Here is a 22,484-nt window from a genome sequence, read left to right on the forward strand (position 1 = left end):
GTTTGCGAATACAAAAAAGTGAGTTTATCTCATTCCTTTTAACTATTAATTAGAATTTTCATAGTTTATTTAAACCTGAGGCTTTGACACTGAAGAGACTGTAACAGTGGCCTTATACTGTAACAAATTGTTTCGTAAATTCATGAGGAAACAAGAACAAAATAAGGTTTTAATTGCGTTAGAATGAGATGGATATATGGCAAACAAATGAACTTCGAAATGAAATTGTGACGGAATAAACCTGCAGGTTATTTCATATAGTCTTCCAGCGTGAAAAATTTAAGTAGATTAAAAAGTTCAATCAAACTTTTACGTTCTCTTTGATAGAATTTGAAAGAGGAATAAGTTTTTTTTTATTCACTTAAATTAAAAAGCCAGTTCAACACTTACAGTAACTTTATTTAAAAACATCTTATTTATATAATAACTATATCTGTACAAATTCTAACACCTTCTAAATACTATTTCGAACCTGTAAGCCCTTCCAGATATTGTGGGGGAGGTGGAGAATAATGGCAGGAGCTAAATTTGATGAATGTGTATATTTTTTATGAGACAATCCTCAACAGTTTCTATTAGATCACTTGATGTGTGAATACAGAGAGGTTTTGATCTAGAAAACATTTTTGAGTTTAGTTCTTTTGTCTTGATAGATCATTAATTATTGACAGTAAAAAAAATATGTTTTTTGTAAATTATTATACAAATGAGCATTGGATTTTTAAATTCATGTAAGTGTGGATTTAACCAGGTTGTATTATAGACTCGTGGGTCAATGGTCCGAGGTTCAAATTTCACTCTACCGCAACTCAATCCCATTATTTTTAGTACAAGTTATTTACGATTTTTAGAAAATAGAATAGTCTAAAAATGATAATATCAGAAAATAATAAGAATTGAAATATTTATTTTCGATAAAAAATTTAAAGTAGATCTTTGCAGTATGTAAGGTATTGTAATTTAACATTAAACGAAAAGTCTTTAGACTTGGTGGGCAACAAATTGTAATATGTATTTAAAAATATCAAATAAACTCTGCTCTGCAGCACTGAAACTAAAACCAATTAGATTTAAAACCTTAGTATACATCTAGTTCTGTAAATATCAAAGCATAGGCCAATCTAATTGGAAATCGAACCCGAAACCCCCACGTGTTATAATCATAATGTTGTGTCCGCTCCCTATTTGGAGGATATGGTGTCCATAAAAAGCCTCCAAACCTATGTCAGCTGCCATCTCCTATGCACTCTTCCAAGTCAGGTTCGCATCTCGTAGTTCCGGCATGGACTGCCGACGAACAGTCAGCAATGGACAGAACCTGATGCCTCGTAAAGTAGGCAAGCACAGTTGAGGCTCTCAGGAGGCATCCACTGTATATGGCTTAGCCAGCCATATTGTCTCTGCTTGATAACGGTTGTTACTGCAAGTTGCTGCGTCTACTATGAACACTCGCATAAAATGTATACAGAAATATTTTTGGAAGTACATTATGCTACATCATAATATCTATTTTGAAATCATCATTTTTAAAAGAATAAATTTAATCATCATCAAAATTAACAAACTGATGGGCTTCTAATGTAGCATCTGTGGTGTAATGGCTAAGATGCTATCCTCACCAATGGCGGGTTCGGTTCCTGGTGAGATCATAAATATTAATTAAGACATCACTTAAGTCTGGGTGGTCTGTGCCGTAATTCGCCACTGATTGGGCCTCTTGGCCTGTCTTGTTAAAAATTAATAATCCCTGTATGAATTGTATGGCCTAACTCAAAAGTAATAACACGCTACTGGCTAATAGCCACCCATACGGACAAAAACCATTCTACGATTATCAACCATGAAGTTAGCTACGGTTTACAGCAGTACAACAGGCTGTAGGTACTCGGGTCGAGAATTGCAAGCGTAAACCAAAACCGTCTGTTGCAAGTTGTTAAACTAAAAACCAAACAAAAAATTTGGAACACTTTTGTTTTTATTTATATCACAACAGAGATGGGTAGAATTTTTGTTTTTCAAGATTATGGATATTCGAGCGTTTACAGGGCTTATGACATGTCATAACACTTTTGTTCTATGTAATAAGAGCTGAAGGGCTTCTCTAGTGAATTTATTACTCTGAGACTGAAATAGTTTTTATCATTGTCGTCTGCAGTCAAGAGTAATCACTTTACTATTAGGGCTCAAATCCATTTTCTATTTTTTAATATCTTCAACTTCTGTTTCTTCCTTTTCCTGATTTTCAAGAAATTCTTTTAATCTGTTTTCAAAGTATTGTTTTCTGATATTGAGGGGTATCCTCTTATGTCGAACAAAGAAATTTTCATTTCCCTGTGAAGAGTACACTTTTTCTCCCGCTGAGCCCATGAAGTGACGTAAGGCTTTGTTTCGTTTAATAATTTTATCATAGAATTCAATGCCGCTCTCCATGTACTCTGGACCCAAGTCTGCAAGTTTTTCATCTACACTGGCTTCGAAATGGACTTGGCACATGTCTTTAGAAAGAAAATATAATCCAACTCCAAATATGGACACGAGAGAGTACATCACGTAACGAATCCCCGGTGGTCGGGAATGAAATCTCATAGACTCATTTATATGCTTTGCTGTTCCATAACATAACAAAAGGATTATGGAAGGTGCTGCGCTATCAATAAAAAATTTAGGTGTTTGAGCCATCAGTATTTCTCTGCAAATACCAAAGATTTGCACTTTTTCCGGTAATATGAGTGCATTTCCCAACATTTCACCATGTTCCGATGTCCAATCGATAGGCTGCATGTTCACCTAAAAATAAAGTATGTACATAATATATTGTTATGTTAAAGCTTAACTGAAGAATAAAATAATTCAAGTAATCTCTAAACTGATTCAATTTTTAGTAGCTATATAGTTTTGGATTATTTATTGATTTTGAACATGAACATATTATTAATAAGTTAAATTTTCTACTGACATTACTTTGAACTGCATTTTAATTATAATGATAAAAATACAGGTAACCGTCCTACGATTACGTGTACAACCTACTTCCATTGTCCATAAGAACAATTAGTAAATACTATTTATATAAAATCGCTATTAAGAAATAGAGGTGGGATGCGCACGGATTGATGAGTGGATCAGGCCAAATAGATGTTTTTATTTGTGAGTTTTATATATTTTTATTATGTTTTATATGTATTTAAGATTATGATTTAATTATGTTTATTAAGATATGTTTCAAAATCATATAAAATGTCTCCCTCAATACGTGACACCCCAGTGAGGAAACATTACCTTTAATTTTAAAAATGTAATATGTGAATTATAAAAGAACAAATAAATAAATAATAAACACGTTAGATAGGTTCCTATAAAATGCCGTGTTATGTGAAATGGTGTTATATGAGACTCAGAGCCAAGACATATTAAACCATAGTAAATCAATAACTTTTTCAATTTATTAAATCTTGATTTTATGATTTTCTTCCTTATCGAAGCTTGATACAAATAAACGAAAATGTTTCATCAGTAGAATGATAATATCGTAGTGAAAAATACGATATTATCATTCAAATCGTTGAGTGAAAAATAAAAATTAGTGGTTAAAAACAAAGTTGTTTTATTTATTTTATTATAATGAATAACCACAAAGTTAGTGCTTCAAATATAAACTTTAAGATAATATCTTCACTCTTCAGAATCTTGTTCATCATTTACGCTTCTATCTTAAAAAATCTACGATTTTGGTTTGCTTGCTGGTCATTGGATTTTCTGTTATGGAAACAGGCAATTTTCCAGCTACCTTTTGAATTTTCAGGTTTTAGCATATGGGTCTGCATAAAAAAATATATTCTTGATTTTTTTTGCTAGGCTTAAGTCTTCTTGTATGCAAACGATTGGGAGGCGTATAAATTAAAAAAGCCATGTAAACTTTTTCGTCAATTTTTTTTTTCACAATATTCATCATTGTTTTTCTCCTCGAAATTTCGATTTAAACTAGAATTTTCTTTTTTGCTACAGTTTTTAAAAATATTTTAGAACATGAGCTTATAATCACCTGAATACTATCTTTTTCAATGTCATTCTGTGATTTGTATTTAAAATTATCAGGAACCCCAATAGATATACCAAACCTTGATGACTGAACACCTAGAATATAACATAGAAGAAAACAATTCATTTAAAGTATTCTTTGAATAAAACGAGGTATGGCAGAAGCACGATTGTGCATCAATAATGTTCGATAGTTTATAAAATCATTATTTTTTTGAGTAAAGCTGTATCTCTGCAAAAATGTTCAGAAGAGTTTACCTGCGTGGAATAAATCGTAACCGAATACCATGAAGGGTTTTACATTTTTAGAACTGGTTTCATTCATTTTTAATATTTCAGTACACTTATTAACTCGTTGTAGTAATTCTCGTGAAACTTTCTGCTTTATGCCCGATCTAAAATAATAAATATTTTAAATAATTCTTAAGACATTTTTCATGCCATAACTTAACACTGCATGGGATTCATTACATGGCGAGTTGCAAAAAATGTAGCGAATAGCATAAGAATCTACTTACTTGTACAAATGTATTATATCAATATAATAATCAACTCCAAAAGTTTGCGGCACGTATTGACCGAACACAGACATGCCACTTACAGTAGCTACGCTAAGGCATACGAATTTTCTTCCACTTTCCGACAGAAACCAGGAGGACAATCTTTTCGTAATCATCTTGGTACTCTAATCAGTGATGTGCTATAGTTTTAAATAAATTAATTCACAATTTGTAGGTTATGCAACTTTTGCTGTACCTGTCAGATAAGGTCATGAACATAAACCATAAACTAAAAGAACTAAATAGTAAATAGTCTATCATTATCATAGACAAATAAATTACTTGGATAAAGTTTTTTCGACAAGCCAATGGAAACATGATATAATTCCCCTTTTGACAAAGGAGATTCCTTTGTTGAAAATAAACAACTTGTGGTCTGTCCTTTTGCTCGTGTAAATAAATTAATGAATCGGGTTGTGGTCCCGTGGCTAGTGTTGCGGACTCACGGATCAGAGATCCGATTCCCACACAACCCCAATTTGATTTCCTAATAGTGAGTTATTTACAATTCGTTGAAAATGGCCACCAAAATAAAACTGTTTGGGTTAGTTAAAAGAACGCTAATATTTCCTTTTAAAAAAATCGTTCCGTAATAAAGCATTATCATTAAGTCATCTATGGGGCTATTGATTATTCTCAGGTATTTTGAAAACTACTCACACCACGCAATGTCCTCGCGCTACGTGATAATTAATTCTCGTCACACACATATATATATATATAAATGTTTTAACATTCTCTCGTCATCCATTCGCTCTACATGTCGAAAGAGGCTACTTCCACCAAAAGTGAATAATGTTTTTTTAATGTGTGTGTTTTGTAACTTTGTTTATTTTTTGTTGGTTTATTAAAATATTTTTAATGGATATATTTGACTTCTATTGTTTTTCTATAAATGTTTGGGCATACCTTCTTAGATATTTTTATATATTACATGAAACAATAAAAAACCTTTTAATTTTAGATAGCTTTACTTATTCAAAGAATAATTACATAATAATGGTTTTATCAAATATTTGTTACAGTAATATACAATAACATAAGAAGTGTTACTAAGTAAAAGCTGATTCAATGATGGTAAAAGAATAATCCTAATCAAACTGTTGCTTAAATGGGTATATTATTATAGTAAATAAACTGTAGGTAATCAATAATAATAATAAAAATATATTTTAGTGTTTATTTCATGTGATGAAACCATCCATGTAGACACTTGGGGACTGGAGAAGGGGTAGAAAAGATTGTTCTTCCCAATTCCGTAAAAGTAAGTGCATCCAACACTAACAATCCCACATCGTTTTCTTTATCCTTCCCCCAAATTATTGTGGATAGTATTACTCCATCATCTTCACCCTTAAAAATATAAATAAAGTATTTACTGTTATTTAACATATATTTTTATGAATTAGGAAGAGGTAATGTCTAAAATAATATGAGTGAATTAAAATTGTTGAGGGGTATTTATTAATCTGTATATACAAAATTATCTGAATTCATTGGAAAGGGAAAACCAAATTTGCACTTCTTAGGGGCAGTAAGAATTTCATAACAAAAAATGGTGATACTTAATTACATAATGCCATAAGAAACGTATGCCTACTTAGTTATGTGGGTTTCTATTTAAGAACTAAAAAAGGCAATAATGTTTGGACGAGAAGGTAGTAGAAGCCGGGGTAGAATCCCATATAGATGGACTGACCAAATAAATGTGGCTACGGGGCTAAAATTTGATTTAAACTTTGATTAGTTCCTCAGGCTGAAGACAGACTGGAGTGGAACAGACTAATCAGAAGTGTTCATGGTGATCACGATCCTCAGCATTGAGGGATTAACTTGGAAGAGAGATTTAAGAACTACTACTACCATCATGCCATTTCTCCGTAGGGGTAGGCAGAGAGAATGGACCGCCACACACGTCTATCCTGGCATACATTCCTAGCTTATTCCACATTCATACATCTTGTCATACATGCCCTTCGGTTCTATCTGCTTTTCACATGACCAGACTTAAGGTTTTGGTTAATCTGATCATTCCACGTCTTTCTTGGTCATCTTCGTCTCACGTTACCATTCATTTAGCAATAAATACTTGTTTTACCATTATTTCGTCGTCCATTCGTTCTACATAACCAAACCATCTCAGAGACCCTTTCTTAATCTTATCAATTATACTTGACTCAGATTTACACTCTCGCCTGATTTCATCATTCGTAACCCTATCATACTTTGGATTTCCCACACATTCGTCTAAGAGATCGCATGTCAACCACGTTGACTCGGCTTTCATCCTTCTTCTGCCAGTTACATGTTTACTTCCATAAATAAGGGTTGAGATTAAAACTCCGTTGTGTAGCTTTGATTGACATATTTTTATTAGCAATTACTGTGCTTAGTGCGCCATTCATTTTGCTGCCCGCATTCAAACTCCTTTCAACATCTTCTATCTATTTATATTATATCTATTTAAGAACATTATTTTATTAGGTTTGTAGAAGTAAATAACATGAATAGTTGAAATACCTTTGAATCCGGTTTTTTGATAAAAATAGGCTCACTCAGGATACAATCGTCTTCATACCACAAAACCTCAGTTTTTTCTTTGGTATCAATTTTTAAAATCTGCAAAAAAAGATTTTTTAAACATAGATTTAATTTTGAAATAAAGTAAAGAACATATTTTTAAAAATCTCAATACCCCTCCGAACGAATCTTGATCAATGTCACCAGTAACCGCATAGAAATATCTATAGGGCTTTCCTAGAAATTCATAAAATAGTCAGATGGATTAAAGAAAACAGAATCTAAAATATTAAATCATTTTAATTGTTTTACAAAATCAGCGCTTTACCCATATAATTTTCATAGTTGATTCTCGGTAGTTCACAAGTTCCAGAAAATAGCTTCTCAGGGATAACGTGGATGAAATTATCACTATTTCTAAAGGCCGTTGCTTCAGTACTTGGGAGAGTCACTTTATCACCAGTCAATGGGAGGACGAATCTTAATGCGACACTCCCAAATACATTTGGATACCGTGGTTCCGTTAGTAGTTTCTGTAAAAAAAATACTAATAAAGTGGCACTAGCTTACATATTTAAAAAATCAAAGTATTCAATTAATTAAACATGATTGATATATGTTTTCTGAAACGGGATATGCTTATTTATTGTATAAACGCCCAGAAAGTAATTAAGTATCATAGTGATTGACATAAAATAGAATCATAATTATTTCACTAAATATTAGATATTAACTTTAAAAATATATTATTTATGTACTTGGGTTAATTTCACTTTTGAGTAAATAATATTTTTTTAATGAACAGATAATTTATATTTAAATTTATTTCAACAGAGAGGGAAAAAATTTCTGAGAAGGGAATATAGAAGTCTAGGCATTTACAGGGCTTATGGCCTGTCATTGGCTGGTTTAAGTGGCCACTTTACACACTGTGTAACATTCACCATTCTGCCCATGTTTGAACATCCACATTTCCTCAACTCTTCCATCTGTTGACTTTTGTGAAGTAAGAGAGCTGAAACCTTTATCACGTGGGTGAGATTCATCCGGCTGAACCAAATCACCTACTAGGCAACGCCTGAAAACAATTTTCCAATTTCTATACTTCTTCTTTTACCAGGTAGTAATTCAACAATGTTTGATTATGTCCAAATGCTTGCAGACTGGCTGGATTTCCTCCCTAGGGAGTTGTTCATATTTAAATTTATTTCAACAGAGAGGGAAAAAAATTCTGAGAAGGGAATATGGAAGTCTAGGCATTTACAGGGCTTATGACCTGTCATTGGCTGGTTTAAGTGGCCACTTTACACTTTCACCACAATGTTGAATACACAAACTGTAGATATAATAATAATACTTGTACTAAATAATTTAAAAAGAGGCACACAAAGTAACTAGATATCAGGCCGGGCTGGGTTAGTACTGAGTACTTAGAATCCTTGTTAGAATTACTTATTGTGCTTGTATCTTCATAAAAATATGATCCAATATATCGTCACCCTAACTTGTAATATGTACTTGTAAGCCCACAAACAGTCAAAAATGATATATTAGCGTATTCTGTTAGGACTTCAAATAATCTACATATGTGAGTAAAAATTGTTATATTTGTACAGCATTCCATTGTTTGAAATAAAAATATACCAAACCTGTTTTTACTGTAAAATAGGTTTGGAACTCACAAGTTTTACAAGTTAGGTCAACAATATAGCCATAATGTTCCAACTCGACACAGGACTTTGGTTCCATGGAGTTGGGATTTGTGTCTCAATAAATGTTACATAAATATAGTGTGAAAAAAATATATAATTTAAAAGTTATAATAATATATCGACATATTAAATATATTTTACCTTTATACTTTCTAAATACATTGCATCTATTATTGATGCATCTTTATAAGTGCAAATATCAATAATAATATGGCCATCTTGTTCATATTGATTTATAATATGGAAATAGAAGAATGTGTCTGCCTGAAATGTTCTAGCGATTTGTCCATCTGAACGGCGTACCACGTGAAATAGTGTCTTAAAAAATATAATTTTAAAATGTCAATAAAAAGTAAAAACAATAAAATCAATGATAAAATATGTTATTTCTTTATGTGTAACCTTATAATCCATATACCACTTAAGACAACTAGATGACTTCACATGAAATAATTGGGCTTTTACTGAGTGTAAAAGAGAAACCGCCAAGGGCTGTTCTATAATAATAAAATAGTTTTCAGTAATTCCTGTAATAAAAATAAGAAAATATGTTAACATATTGAAAAAATTAAGAATAATTAAAATCTCAGCTAAAATTTTAAGTCGAAACCGAAATGAATAAAAACAGAAGTTTTATATCCTATTTGTAAAAATTGTATTGATATTTAATTTAAACATAAAAACAAAACTACTACTACTTTATTACTCATAAAAAACTGATAATTATTTTATTTTAAAAATAATTTATGACTTGCTACAAATTAATACTTAATAATATTATTTTTGGCTTGGAGACTAACCAAATGTGTGCATGTATCCGGGGTTCATTCGCCACTGAGCTGGTACTCGTGCTTCTACGACGGCACTAGCAAACATATCTCCTAAAACAAACAGGATTTGTGTTCAAACAATACCAATTATACTAAATTAAAATTACATTACATTTGACAGGCGCTGTGGAGTAGCTGGTTAAAGGGCTAACTGTGAAACTGGTGTCGCAGGTACGGTTCCCGCAAGTTACAAGAAAAAATCCAACAAATATTTTTTTAATTGGTGTGGGTGTTGTGGTGTATTATTTATAACTTCCATCTATATCCTTTATTTCCTACCCACTGATAAGCCTCTAAAATAGAGGATTAGCGGGTTATTCCTTAAAAAAAAAAATGCAAAATAAAATTAATAAAATCATCATCTTAAAGTTATTATACTAACTGTAATTCAATTATAAGAAAACATTCCTCTCAGTTGAGTTAAGTTGTGATCAATTGCAATTTAAAAGATAACATTTACTGCCCAGATCGGCTTCATTCTATGACCAATCAATTTGTTAAAATTCTTACTACTACTATGCCATTTCTTTGTAGGAGTAGGCAGAGAGGATGGAGAGCCACATACGTCTATCCTGACATATATTCCTAGCTTCTTCCACACTCATTTATCTTGTCATATTTGCCCTTCGGTTGTGCCTGCATTTGACTGCAGAGATTTTGTTTATCTGATCATGCCTCTTTCTTGGTTGTCCTCATCTCATCTATTTTATTATTCTAATCTATTCATTCTACAAGACCAAACCATCTCGGCAATCCTTTCTTAATATTATCAATTTTACCTGCCTTAGATTTGATCACTCTCCTGATTTCGTTAGAATTCTTACACATAGGTATATAATGTGTCACAGGAAATTAAAAGGTCGTAAACCAAAATATCATTTCTGGAAAGTACCTATTAAAAATATAAACATACATTGCATACCCTTTTTTGTATATGGGAAGCGGACAACTGTGTACGCCAAACCAGATTTGGTCACTGATAATCCAACGTTAAAAACATCACCTAAAAATTATATATTTTTGAGTAAATTCTATATTTATATGAAATATAAAATACAGTTTTTGTATAAAATATTTACCATTCTTCATAACATGAGGATGAGATGTATGTGAAACGATGGAAACGTGGTCATATACATTCAGTCTTTTAGTTGTTTCTAATGTCTCTGGGTCTATTCTATTGGAAAAAACAAAGATGAAATAATATTCATTTTCTTGTATACCCACAAACAGGCCATACCTTTGTGGGATTTTTTGTTTACTATTTTTACTATTAATATGTATTTCATTTTTATGTAATTATGCTTTATTTTTTTAATACTCTGTTTTATCATTTATGTTTATTGTAAAAATACAAAAAAAATTGAACAATTTTTTTTTTTTTAAATATGTAAAATTTTGTTTTGTCATTGTTTGTATTTTTATTATGATAATTCAGTGTAAGTCCCTCTCCAAGCACAAGAAGGATCGGCACCAAAAAATGAATAACTTAAATATTCTGTACTATAACAAAATTTGAAAATGTTAGTTGTCACCTGTGAATTATGGGACTTTCTGTAAATGTATAAAACTCATCTCCAAACGGATAAACAGAAATCATCGCATTATCAGACATTCCTTCTCCAGGTGTGAATAAAGCTGAGAACCTAAAGATTTAAATAATATTTTTTTTTTTTTTAACAATTTAAAATATTTTAACTTAAGAAGAAAAAAAACAGACCTATCAAAAATACCGTGACATGGGTCAGGGACAGCACTGGTACCAAATTCATTGACAACAATTTTTTGCGCTTTTTGATTTCGTTGATACGTTCTGGATTGCAGAAATCTGCATTGGAAAGTAATTTCTCCATTGGCAATATGAAATCTGTAATTAAAAATATGTTCCTTAAAATCTAAAGGGAACTAATTTCAACATTTTTATACAAGCCCAAACTGAGAATTTGTACTAATACTAATGGGCCTGGTGAATTTGAGAACTAAAAGGACGGCAAATTTTTAACCAACGACAAACAAAGAACTAAGTAATGCTAGCCATTTTCAACTAGTGCCAATCAAAGAACTAAATGACCAATAACGTTTTATGCAATTATTCTTTCTGTAAAATTTTACATCGACTTTAATTTGTTTGTAATAAAAAATATGGATTTCTTAGTAAATTATACACCAAAAAACACTGTCTTGAATTGTATGTAGATCTGAGTTGATAACATATTATATAAATGAAGGCCTAAATTATAAAGAGACTAGAATGATTTGAATAATGTGAGAAAAGGGTTGTCTATTACTCCAATTTTCACAAGGAAAATTTAGATTTAATAAATCAATAACAGTTTATTTATGAAGGAGGTCTAGGTGTACCTGCGAAGTAAAGCCGAACTATCAAATACATGTTTGAATTCCATATCACCAACTTTTAAGGAACCAGGACCATTTAATAATAAAGTTCCATTTAACCAAGAAGGTATGTGGCCTGAAAAGAATACAGTAAAATTAATTAACTTCTGGTTACATGTTGCGAGGTAATTACTAAAGTCTGTTCATTATTACAAGAATTTCCAAATAAACAAACCAGCTGCGTGATACCCGATAGAGAATAGCCTATTACACACATATCATCTTAATCGAAACGGCAGATTCGTTAGTACCTAAATAGGTAACCTAATTGAAATAAATTTGATAGTATTTATATTTTTCTATCTAAGTTTTTTTTTCATAAAACTCCATAGTTAATGACTTTGGTAAAAATATCAATAAAAATGCCTCGGTCAATATATATATATTTTTTTTAAATATTAGCGTTCTAATAATTTACCCAAATATTTAAATTTTGGTGACCATTTTCAACGAGTTGTAAATAACTCGCTTTTAGAAAATAGAAATCAAGTTGGGTGGAATGGGGTCCGAACCTTGGACCTCTGATCCATGAGTCCGCAACACTAGCCACGGGACCACAGCCCGATTCAAATAATATAGTAAAACCTAACAAAAGATATTTTGATGATAATTTTATCAAAATCATTATTTAAATTTAGCGAGGACTCTCAGGTAAAAATCCTGCAAAAGGAAATCGTCTGGAGATTAGGCTCATTCCTCAAAGAAAATATATGGATTGTTTTATATTGGATTATGTACTAAATGATCCAGACACGCTTTTTTGGAGTTCTAATTCAGTACCCTACGCACCTTAGAGTGCGGATAGGGAAATGATGTTGGTATTAACACGCTGATGTTTTGGGTTTGATTTCCAGCGCATACTGTGCAGAAAATCACCACTCGTCGGCCTGGTACAAATAAATAATAAAAAGCATCAAGTTACATACCAGTTTTTGTCCCATGTAACGGTTTCAAAACTTCAGTTTCACAAGACCGAAAATGGTAGCTAAGGTCTTTATTGGGTGGCAATAGCATGGTTTCTTTTTTTTCCTCACTGGTCTACAACATAAATCAATGATGGGGCATAAATTCAATATTAGTCTGTCTTGTGGTGTAGCGGTTGCTTTTTTGGCTATCAAATTCATAGTGTTTATTATTCATAAAGTTCTGCAATCAATTCTCAACAAGGTTGAGATGAAATTTTCATAAAAGGTGAATTTTTCTATTTACTTTATAGCGGTAGTCAAATGGCAGAAAGGACCATCTGTAATTTTCAAAAATGTTCGGGAGAGCTGAAATATGACTCAATTTCAAGACTAATCCACATTCGCAGTTTTTCTTCTTCAGACTTCAGAGCGACATAGGTTTGGCGGCATGGCGGCCTCCGTGGTGTAGTGGTCAAGACGCTTGACTCACGCACGGAAGGTTCCGGGTTCGATTCCCGGTGAGAACACAAAAATTAAAATGTGATTTTTCTCAAGCCTGGGTGCTCTGTGATGTAATTCACCACTGTAATTAGGCCTCCTGGCCTGTTGTGGTGCAAAAAAAAATGTAAATAAATAAATAAATCAATTTAAAAAAAGTGATCCACTGTACCCCATACTCCCCTACATTTCTATATTTACATTATTATAGGTAGAAAAAAGGATTAATTCAGTCGCCTATATTTAGCAGTACAGAGGTTATCGGGCGTAATTCGTTGATATAGTTTGAGAGGTCGAAGATAATAATGGATAATGGGTATAATAAAAATAAAAAAAACACGCATAATCAAGCAGGCAGGTAGGTAGGTACTTAAATCCAAAACGTAAAACTAAATACTGTGAAAAGTAATTGCAAAATAAATATTAAAGCACGAAGTAATATTGTATGGATAGAATTATTTAATTGTACGATTGTATGCTATTATGTTTACTGTTTACATCGTAACTATTCAAGTTGTGTTTACTTTGACAGGTAGTTCTTACTTTACGTCAAGCGCCGGCAAAAGGCCGTCAATTTATTATTAAAGTTTTTTAAAAAAACCAAGACTGGTTCGTACCATATTTTGAAATTAAAATAAACTTTTGTATTATTTTGCTGTCAGAAAAAATAGGTTTGATATTTGCGTAGCACTTTTCCAAACTAACTCGAAACTAAATTTAGAAGTAGGTAGACACATTAAATATTTAAGTCAAATAGCAAAACTAGAACTTAAAATAATAAAATCAATATGAAAATATTAACAAAATGGAAACACAAATTGTATTTTCACGAACTGAAGTGGTACAACGGCAACCTATTACCGGCAGCGTACATGAAACAGAAGACGAAAATAAACAATTCAATTTCAAAATGGCGGATCAACAAAGGAACAAAGTCTCTCACTTTATTATATATGGCAACTAATAAAATATTCAAATCTCAAAAAGCATTTCAACCTGTGATTTCAACTTCACCAAACTGATGACATAGGTATGTCACTTTTTATGTTGTCTTTACTTCGCAATCACAGTCATAAGTTATGACGGTCGTAGGTCATAATAAATTTTGTAATGTCAAATGGGACGCTAAAAAAAGAAACGTGGCTATCTCCATTGCAAGTGAAGTAGAGTAAAATCCTTTCATGGCCACTTTCAACTTTTAAGAAATGCCTGAAACATTAATACTTAGAACCCTAACCTCCGTTCATCTTTTACATAAAAAAAACATTTCTTCTCATTCCAGGGCTGGTATTCTGAATCTTCTCTATCCCCTAGAGCCCTAGAGAGTAGTTGATTGGAGGATTTTTATTTTTTGAATGCGACGACACTTTGCTTTATATAATGGCCGTACTGAGAATTTTTTAAACGCCAAATGATGTATAAAACTGTTTAAAAAACGGAAAAAAACGGGTGCGGTTTGGTCAATTTAACCTAATTAAATGTTTTGGGTAATGCTTAAGGTCGCAATAATGTTCTAAATAAAAATCATCAGTAGTTATAAGTGTAAACGCGTGCAAAAAATTAAAAATCCCTAAGTAAACCACTCTCTAGGAGGTAAAGAAGATTCAGAATACCACCTACGTACAAATTACACGCTAAAGCTAGGGTTTCCTAGGACAGCGGTGCCCGTATTTTAACGGCCGTAGTGAACGGTGATGCAATGGACAGCCGTCGTAAAGGTGACTAGAGTGTGGTTTTCTAGGAAAACGGTGTTATCAACACCATTTAACACCGTTTTCCTAGGAAACCACTCTCTAATCACCTTTACGACGGCTGTCCACTGCATCACCGTTCACTACGGCCGTTAAAATACGGGCACCGCTGTCCTAGGAAACCCTAGCTTAACAGAGTGATCTCTTCGGAATACCAGCCCTGGGGTGGTATTCTGAATCTTTTAGAGAGTTATGTTAATTTACGGATTTTTATTTTTTGCATGCGTTTCGATTTGATTCATATCTGGCCACACTGATGATTAAATGTCAAATAAATATGAACACGTGAAATTAAACGTGACGATTTTCATTAAGATCATTATAGCGACCTTAAACATTACCCAAAACATTTCATTAGGTTGAATTTACCAAACAGCATTAGTTTTTTGTCGTTTTTTAAACAGTTTTATACATCATTGGACGTTTAATCATCAGTGTGGCATGAAGCAAAGTGTCGTCCTATTCAATAAATAAAAATCCCCAAATTAACCATGACTCTCTAGGGGGTAGAGAAGATTCAGAATACCACTCCTGTGGTGGTGAGAAAAAAGTGCATAAAAGATACAATAATATAGCAATAATAGACCTACTAATAAAAAACCAGTTATATTTTTTTGATAATGTCCTAACAAGACGAAACGCGTCACATACAGGGTGTTCTTTTAACCCTGTCACATCTAAAACCACGATGATCAGTATGGGCAAGAAGACATATTAGCACATTAAAAAAATATTTAGAACAAAGAATTTTCTTTTAAATAAAATATTAAAAAAAACAAATGGTTGCTTACTTCTGCAGGGGAGAAGTGAGAGGAGCGCGGCGCAGTATCAGACTCCCCCCTTCCCCCTCCTCAACCATTTGCTTTTTTTGATATTTTATTTTTTGAATCTTATTCATTCTAAAAAAATATTTTAATGTGCCAATATGTCTTCTTGCTCATACTGATCATCGTGGTTTCGGATGTGACAGGGTTAAATGAACACCTGTATATTTAATAAAAATGTTTTATATTGGATACCTTACCAAATTTTAAAATTAGAATAAGTACATTATGTTTTCCTTATCTTTTAATATTGTGTTTATTTTGCTCCACAACAAGTTCAATAACAATCACTTGGAAAAAAACACATTTATTTTTTCCTATCTTATTATGACTCACGCACAAGGCAAATTTCTTAGCCATTACACCACTTTAAATATTATATCCATTTGTGATAAACATCAGTTATATTTTTTAATTTAAATATTTTTATTTTATATACCTACAGAGTATATTAATATTTAGAAAACAAATCATTGTTTGTTATTTCTTTGAAATAAATATGAATCAGTTTTAAGAAATGTTAATGTAGAAGCAATCATTTATTATTATTTAATGATAAGATATTGAAATTAAGATATGACTAAATCAGATAAGATAAACCTATTGTAAGCTTTTCAATTTTTGTCCAATAATCAATTTGCAGTTTTAGTGTATCAATTATTACTATAGTTTTAGTGTATAGAGTCAAACAACGGAAAATGTACAAAATTCTGTGTTTATTGTTTTTATTAGCCTTCAGGTCAACCTTAGGTAAACTATGACATTATATTCCTAGAATCAGTGTGATCCAGCAATATAAAGTAATTCTATGTAATAATTATCGAGTATTTTACACTGTAGAACGTAAAGATTTAGAATTTGTCTGTACACACAAATTTTTAATACTGTTCTATTTGTCAATGTTTGATAAACCCAAAACCCTTTCGCTCCTGAGATATTTTTCAAAATTTTCTTTACTTTCCTTTTTTTGGGACCATCTCTCCACTTCGGATACTGGAGCTATCATATAAAAAATATGTTATGTTCTAAGTGGCCAGTAACATGAACAATCGTTGTGGCCAGGATCTAACAGAATATGGAAGGCAATTTGAATTTTTGTTTGTACCCACACAAACGTGTTATGTAGTAAAATTGATAAAGTAAAAAAGGGCCATGGCAGTGAAATTGTTGATTTTTATACCAAGATTACAAGGTCATCAATATCTAAGTATATGATTTTTTAAATTTATTAATGACAGTATACATACATTTATTGGGCACAGAGAGACTGCTTATAGTAACGCAACCAAGAATGACTGATGTCTGTGAACTTGCCCCGGCTCGCTAGAAAATCCACGTTGAGTTGAGAAATGCATAAATAATTCAATAAAAAAAATAATATCAATTTATATACTTACATGTAAAAATACGTAACTGTTCTTAATGATTTGACAAGAACTGTTTCTACTTTTTTGTAATTTTATATCAGGTCTACGGTGCTATGTGTGCACAATGTCTGCCTCCGATACTTCAGATGTTTGTGTGACTAACCCGGCATCAGCTCCCGGAAGCTCCAATATTGAATGTCCATTTAAGTACTGCACCATTAAACGACAGGAATATAAGGCAAGTTCTTTATATGCAACAAGGAAAACAAATATGTACTTGTGTTTTTAAAAAGCAGATTGAGTTTTTTATTTAGTTATGAAAAAATAAATAAATCTAATAATAATATTGTGTTGTGGAAAAACGTTACAATTTTTTGTTTATAATGGGAAATAGATATTTTATCTTTAAATGAATAGCAATAATTCTAAGGTAATTCATAGTAACCATAATAATAGTCATACATAAATATCCACCATTGAATAACCATAATAATAGTCATACATAAATATTTGAGGTGATTTTCACAAAAATGGCGCTTTATAAATTATCCAACCATATATATATATCCACCATTGAATAACCATAATAATAGTCATACATAAATATCCACCATTGAATGTATGACTATTATTATGGTTACCATGAATTACCTTAGAATTATTGCTAGCCATTTAAAGATAAAATATCTATTTCCTATTATAAACAAAAAATTGTGACGTTTTTCCACAACACAATATTATTATTAGATTTATTTATTTTTTCATAACTAAATAATAATAAATACAAGCATTTTTCAATTCACTGAAAGTCATGAATTAATTGAATTATTTAGTGTTAAATTGATTAAAAATGACATAAAAGTAGTCTTTCCTTTCAGGTGTCAGCTGTCAGCCCTAGGTAACATGTACATAATGTATATAATTACCGTAGAGAAAAAAACACATAAATATTCAATATCGAAGTACAACTATACTATTTGCATTTTAGAAAGAACATAATGTATTCACATATTACAACAGAGATAAAGAACATTTAAGAGAAGGTAATATAGAAGTCTAGGCGTCTACAGGGCTTATGACCTGTCAATGGCTGGTTTAAGTGGCCACTACACACTGAGTAGCCATTGACAGGTCATAAGCCTGTAGATCCCTAGACTTCTTTATTACCTTCACATAAATGTTCTTCATTACTGTTGTAATATGTTAATATAAACAGCTCCCCAGGGAGTTGAATCCAGTCCTTGTCTACAAAAAATTGGACAAACTCAAAATATTGTTGATAAATCCACCTGGTCCTTGAAGAAGTATAGAAATTGAAAAAATAACATTTTCTGGCATTGCCTAGTATGTAGGTGAAATAATTCAATTAGATGATTCTCACCCGCATAAATAAAACTTTCAGCTCTTTAACTTCACAAACATCAACAGATGAAAGAATTTAAGGAATGTTCAAATATAGGCAGAATGGTGAATTTTACTCAGTGTGTAAAGTGGCCACTTAAGCCAGCCATTGACAGGTCGTAAGCCCTGTATATGCCTAGACTTCTATATTAACTTCTCTAAAATTTTCTTCATCTCTGTTGTAATATGTTAATATAAACAGCTCCTCGGGGAGTTAAATCCAGTCCTTGTCTACAAAAGTTTGGACAAACTCAAAATATTGTTGATAATGTATTCAGATACTGTCTATAAATTATAAGTAGTTATCATTATGCATATTAAATTTTAGTAAAATAATATAGGTACATGTTGCAAAAATTGAAATTTTGTATGTTTTTTTAGGATTTTATTTAGCACTGGCATCATCCAACATACTGAATGTTTCTTCCATATGATTCCAGAATCCTGCGGGAAAAGTGGCAAGCTTTTATAGAGGTTGCGAGAGCAACCCCATTCACCTTAATACGATGGTAGAAGATGAAGATTTCAAGACATACTTTAGAGCTTGCACAGGGAGTCTTTGTAATATTGGTAGGTTGATTTATGAATCTAGTTAGGCTTTTAATTAGTAACAAAGTTATGCATTCATAAATATTACTGCAGTCATTTTAAGGATATTTTCTGCCTTAAGGTTAATTTTTTAGATAGTTACTTTAAAATATTCTTTACAGAATGAAAAAAATGAATTCACTATAAGTCATGATATTATATTTTATCGCAATACAAAAGTACTAAGACTATAACTTTTATAGAGAATAAGTACAGGTACGTATTGCAGCGAATTATAATTTTTTAAAGTACGCTCTTTTAGTGGGTAGAAATATATTTTTATTATTTAGAAGTTATATTTTAATAATTTATTTAATCTACATGGTTATTGTATAATACATATTGTCGCTTTATATGTGACACCTCGTATTTACAAACCAGTCAGAGAGAAAAAAATTAAGTGCACCGTACAAAGTTAAAGCAAGGCTAGTTTCGAGAGGTTACTAGCAGTATGTTTTTTTAGTGAATAAAGCCTCCTGTACATACAAGGTATCACCGGAAAGATAGAAAATTACTTTATCAACATTTTTGCATAAAAACTTAAAATTGACCAAAAACTTCAGTTATGAGGTGTCACATCTAGAGCAACAATATTATATATATACAAGGTGTTACAGGGACAGACCGCAGAACTTCAGAGGAACATTCCTCATGGTAAATTATAAAAAAATCCTAATATATTTTTTCAAAAACTTTTTTAATAATAAAAAAGAATTATATGTAATTTCAAAATAGAGAAAATCCTTAATATCATGGACTAGCATCCCTTCTACAAACCCCTACCCCTCTCCTACCCAGCCCCTTCCCAAGTCCGCATCCGATGCGTATTGCTTTGTTGGTTAAATACGTTTTTAATCACAGTTAAAAAAGAAAAGAAAATCGATTTTCCAAAAAAAATATTAAGATGTTTTTAAAAGTACACCATAAAAAATGTTCCTCTGAAGTTTTGAAGTGTGGCCCTAAAAACCATGTATATTATGTACCAATAAAACTCGAGATTTTTTAATTACTGTAGCAAAATGAAACATTTCAACTAGTAAGTACCTACTATCATTCAGAAAGCCGCAGCAGATTCAAATGATTGAGTTTTTGAGATAAATTTTGTTAAGATACTTTTAAATCTATTATTATTTGAGAAAAAAAAGTGATATTTATATGCCGCTTATTCGTGAGGCTCCGTTTCACTAAAAGAATCATACTCCACACGTTCAATGTGGCAAGTTGAATAAAAGCTTTGATATAAAAATATTTCAACATAAAAACAACCCTATTTCCTTCTCCAAACTACAGTTTTTTGCAAGACAAACAATGCATACGACATCTCCAGTCTAATTTAGTTGTACTCCTTTAGACAACACGAGTTGCAAGCAAAAAAAACATATTTATTTTAATGTGCATTGTGTTGAATGTGGAGTACATTATATCGGTTAAAGTGGAAAGTAAAGGAGCCTTAAACGTTAAAAGAAACACTTGCCGGACATCACAGTGTGAGTGAGTTTTGACCATAATGATAAGTCTGATTTTTATGGCATTTTATTACACATTATTTGAGACATAAGTCCCAACTCCATGGGACTAAAAGTCCCGTGTTGAGTTGGGACGAGCAATTAGTTGACAGAGACACGTGAGTTATCATCACAAATATTATATAGGATTAGAAACAACAATAATAATAATAAAACAAATATATGGCACATCAATACGGTAAACAGTAAACTCAAACATTCGGAAAATCATCAAGGATGAAGTAAAAGGAAGGAGGCGGTGAGCGGAGTATTTGTATCATAGTATCTACTCTTGTGTTTTGGCATTGAGTACATATCTACCTAACAATGAATAACTTTGTAATTTTATAAAAACTCAAAAACACACTCCTACACTTATTCTTATTAGTTTTTTTTTTTTAATTTAGTAACATACATATGTTGATTATCAGTACATACTGGTAATCAACATTGATTATTGAAGTCTAGCAGTATTGGAGTATAATATATATTGTAACCTCACTAGAAATTTAGTACCTACCAAAATGCCACTGCGATTATTATGACATCTGTTATATTTTAAATTACACCTTTTTGATACATTTTTCTGTAAATATTTTTAGTTTCTTTTACTATTTGTGGCAACTAACAAGGTATACATTTATAAAATCAATGTATAATAGGTACATTGCTTGGCAATTTGAAATCCGTTTAGCTTCTCATCGAATAGTGGTGAAACTCTTTAGAGTACCATGTAAACTGGAATAAATTATTTTTTCAATTAAATTCTGTTTGCGCCATCATTTTCATAAAGCTTTTAGTTAAAGTTTTTTTTTCATATTCAGGAAATGGAGTCCAACCTGTATCAAATGGCAATCTGGGTAATGGGAATGGAGTTATCAGCATACTAGTACCCGGACGAGGAAGCTCAGCTGCTGTTTCTGCATCATTGCCTCTGCTTATTGTTACACTTCTTTCAACTCTTATATACTCAACACAGGCAGCATAAAACTTGATCCTAAACTATTAACAGTGACGTTATGTAGGTATTTAACCAATTCATATTATAGCTCGGGCAACACTGGCATTTGTAGCTCCATAGCTCTGACAACACTTTGATGACACTTAATAAATAACAACACAAGAGTAGGAGTTCTTATTTATTTTATTGTGAATTCGTAACGCTGAATTTTCTTCCAAATGTTCGTTTAAGCCTAATGTTTTATATATTTACAATTCCATTTGTTATAGCAATTCCAACACTTACTAAAGGAAGTTCTTAATATGTACATAATATAAAGACATACAACAACTACTATAAAAAATACTTTAATTTTCATTTTTATAATATTATTGTATTTTATGTGGAATTTACACAGACGTAATGAACAATTGTGATAACTATTTTTCTATGACTAGATTTAAGGAAAAATGTTTAAAAACAGGGAGTCTACAAATATGGGTCACTGGACATACTATGAACATTTAATGAGAATAAATTTCCTTATACTCAAAGAGAAATAGAATAGAAAATAATTGCCTTCAAAATAAAAAGATCGTTTGGTTATGCACCATTTTGAAACAGGGTACTTTTTGAAACACCTTTTTT

General features: G+C 31.5%; 3 protein-coding genes across 5 annotated transcripts; 1 reads left to right on the forward strand and 2 right to left on the reverse strand.

The window, feature by feature from the left end:
• Window positions 1-378: 378 nt before the first annotated feature.
• Window positions 379-4,838, reverse strand: LOC148275916 (transmembrane protein 177). Its single transcript, XM_088235048.1, has 5 exons — window positions 4,557-4,838; window positions 4,297-4,433; window positions 4,043-4,134; window positions 2,068-2,787; window positions 379-1,966 (listed from the first exon to the last, which is right to left on the reverse strand). Exons 1-4 carry the CDS (start codon window positions 4,712-4,714, stop codon window positions 2,197-2,199), a joined length of 978 nt encoding a protein of 325 aa, XP_088091174.1. The 5' UTR covers window positions 4,715-4,838; the 3' UTR covers window positions 379-1,966; window positions 2,068-2,196.
• A 712-nt stretch (window positions 4,839-5,550) lies between these two features.
• Window positions 5,551-14,601, reverse strand: LOC148275917 (carotenoid isomerooxygenase-like). Of its 3 annotated transcripts, none has more exons than XM_088235014.1 (14): window positions 14,457-14,601; window positions 12,984-13,095; window positions 12,022-12,133; window positions 11,381-11,527; window positions 11,196-11,306; window positions 10,740-10,837; window positions 10,583-10,663; window positions 9,631-9,711; window positions 9,233-9,357; window positions 8,972-9,148; window positions 7,447-7,651; window positions 7,294-7,355; window positions 7,119-7,217; window positions 5,551-5,951 (listed from the first exon to the last, which is right to left on the reverse strand). In XM_088235014.1, the coding sequence occupies exons 2-14, from the start codon at window positions 13,069-13,071 to the stop codon at window positions 5,778-5,780; spliced, it is 1,560 nt and encodes a 519-aa protein (XP_088091140.1). In that variant the 5' UTR covers window positions 13,072-13,095; window positions 14,457-14,601; the 3' UTR covers window positions 5,551-5,777. The 3 variants fall into 3 exon arrangements, with proteins under 3 accessions (XP_088091140.1, XP_088091139.1, XP_088091141.1); XM_088235013.1 differs by lacking the exon at window positions 14,457-14,601 and adding an exon at window positions 14,078-14,372; XM_088235015.1 differs by lacking the exon at window positions 14,457-14,601 and adding an exon at window positions 14,078-14,218 and having other exon boundaries at window positions 10,740-10,832.
• A 2,025-nt stretch (window positions 14,602-16,626) lies between these two features.
• LOC148275918 (uncharacterized) lies at window positions 16,627-22,021 on the forward strand. The gene is made up of 4 exons (XM_088235019.1): window positions 16,627-16,785; window positions 17,504-17,640; window positions 19,244-19,373; window positions 21,721-22,021. The coding sequence occupies exons 1-4, from the start codon at window positions 16,734-16,736 to the stop codon at window positions 21,882-21,884; spliced, it is 483 nt and encodes a 160-aa protein (XP_088091145.1). The 5' UTR covers window positions 16,627-16,733; the 3' UTR covers window positions 21,885-22,021.
• Window positions 22,022-22,484: the final 463 nt, after the last annotated feature.

The sequence above is a fragment of the Micrasema longulum genome, unplaced genomic scaffold (assembly GCF_059751315.1).
Source record: "Micrasema longulum isolate JH-2025_06_02 unplaced genomic scaffold, ASM5975131v1 h1tg001317l, whole genome shotgun sequence".
Taxonomy (NCBI): Eukaryota; Metazoa; Arthropoda; class Insecta; order Trichoptera; family Brachycentridae; genus Micrasema; species Micrasema longulum.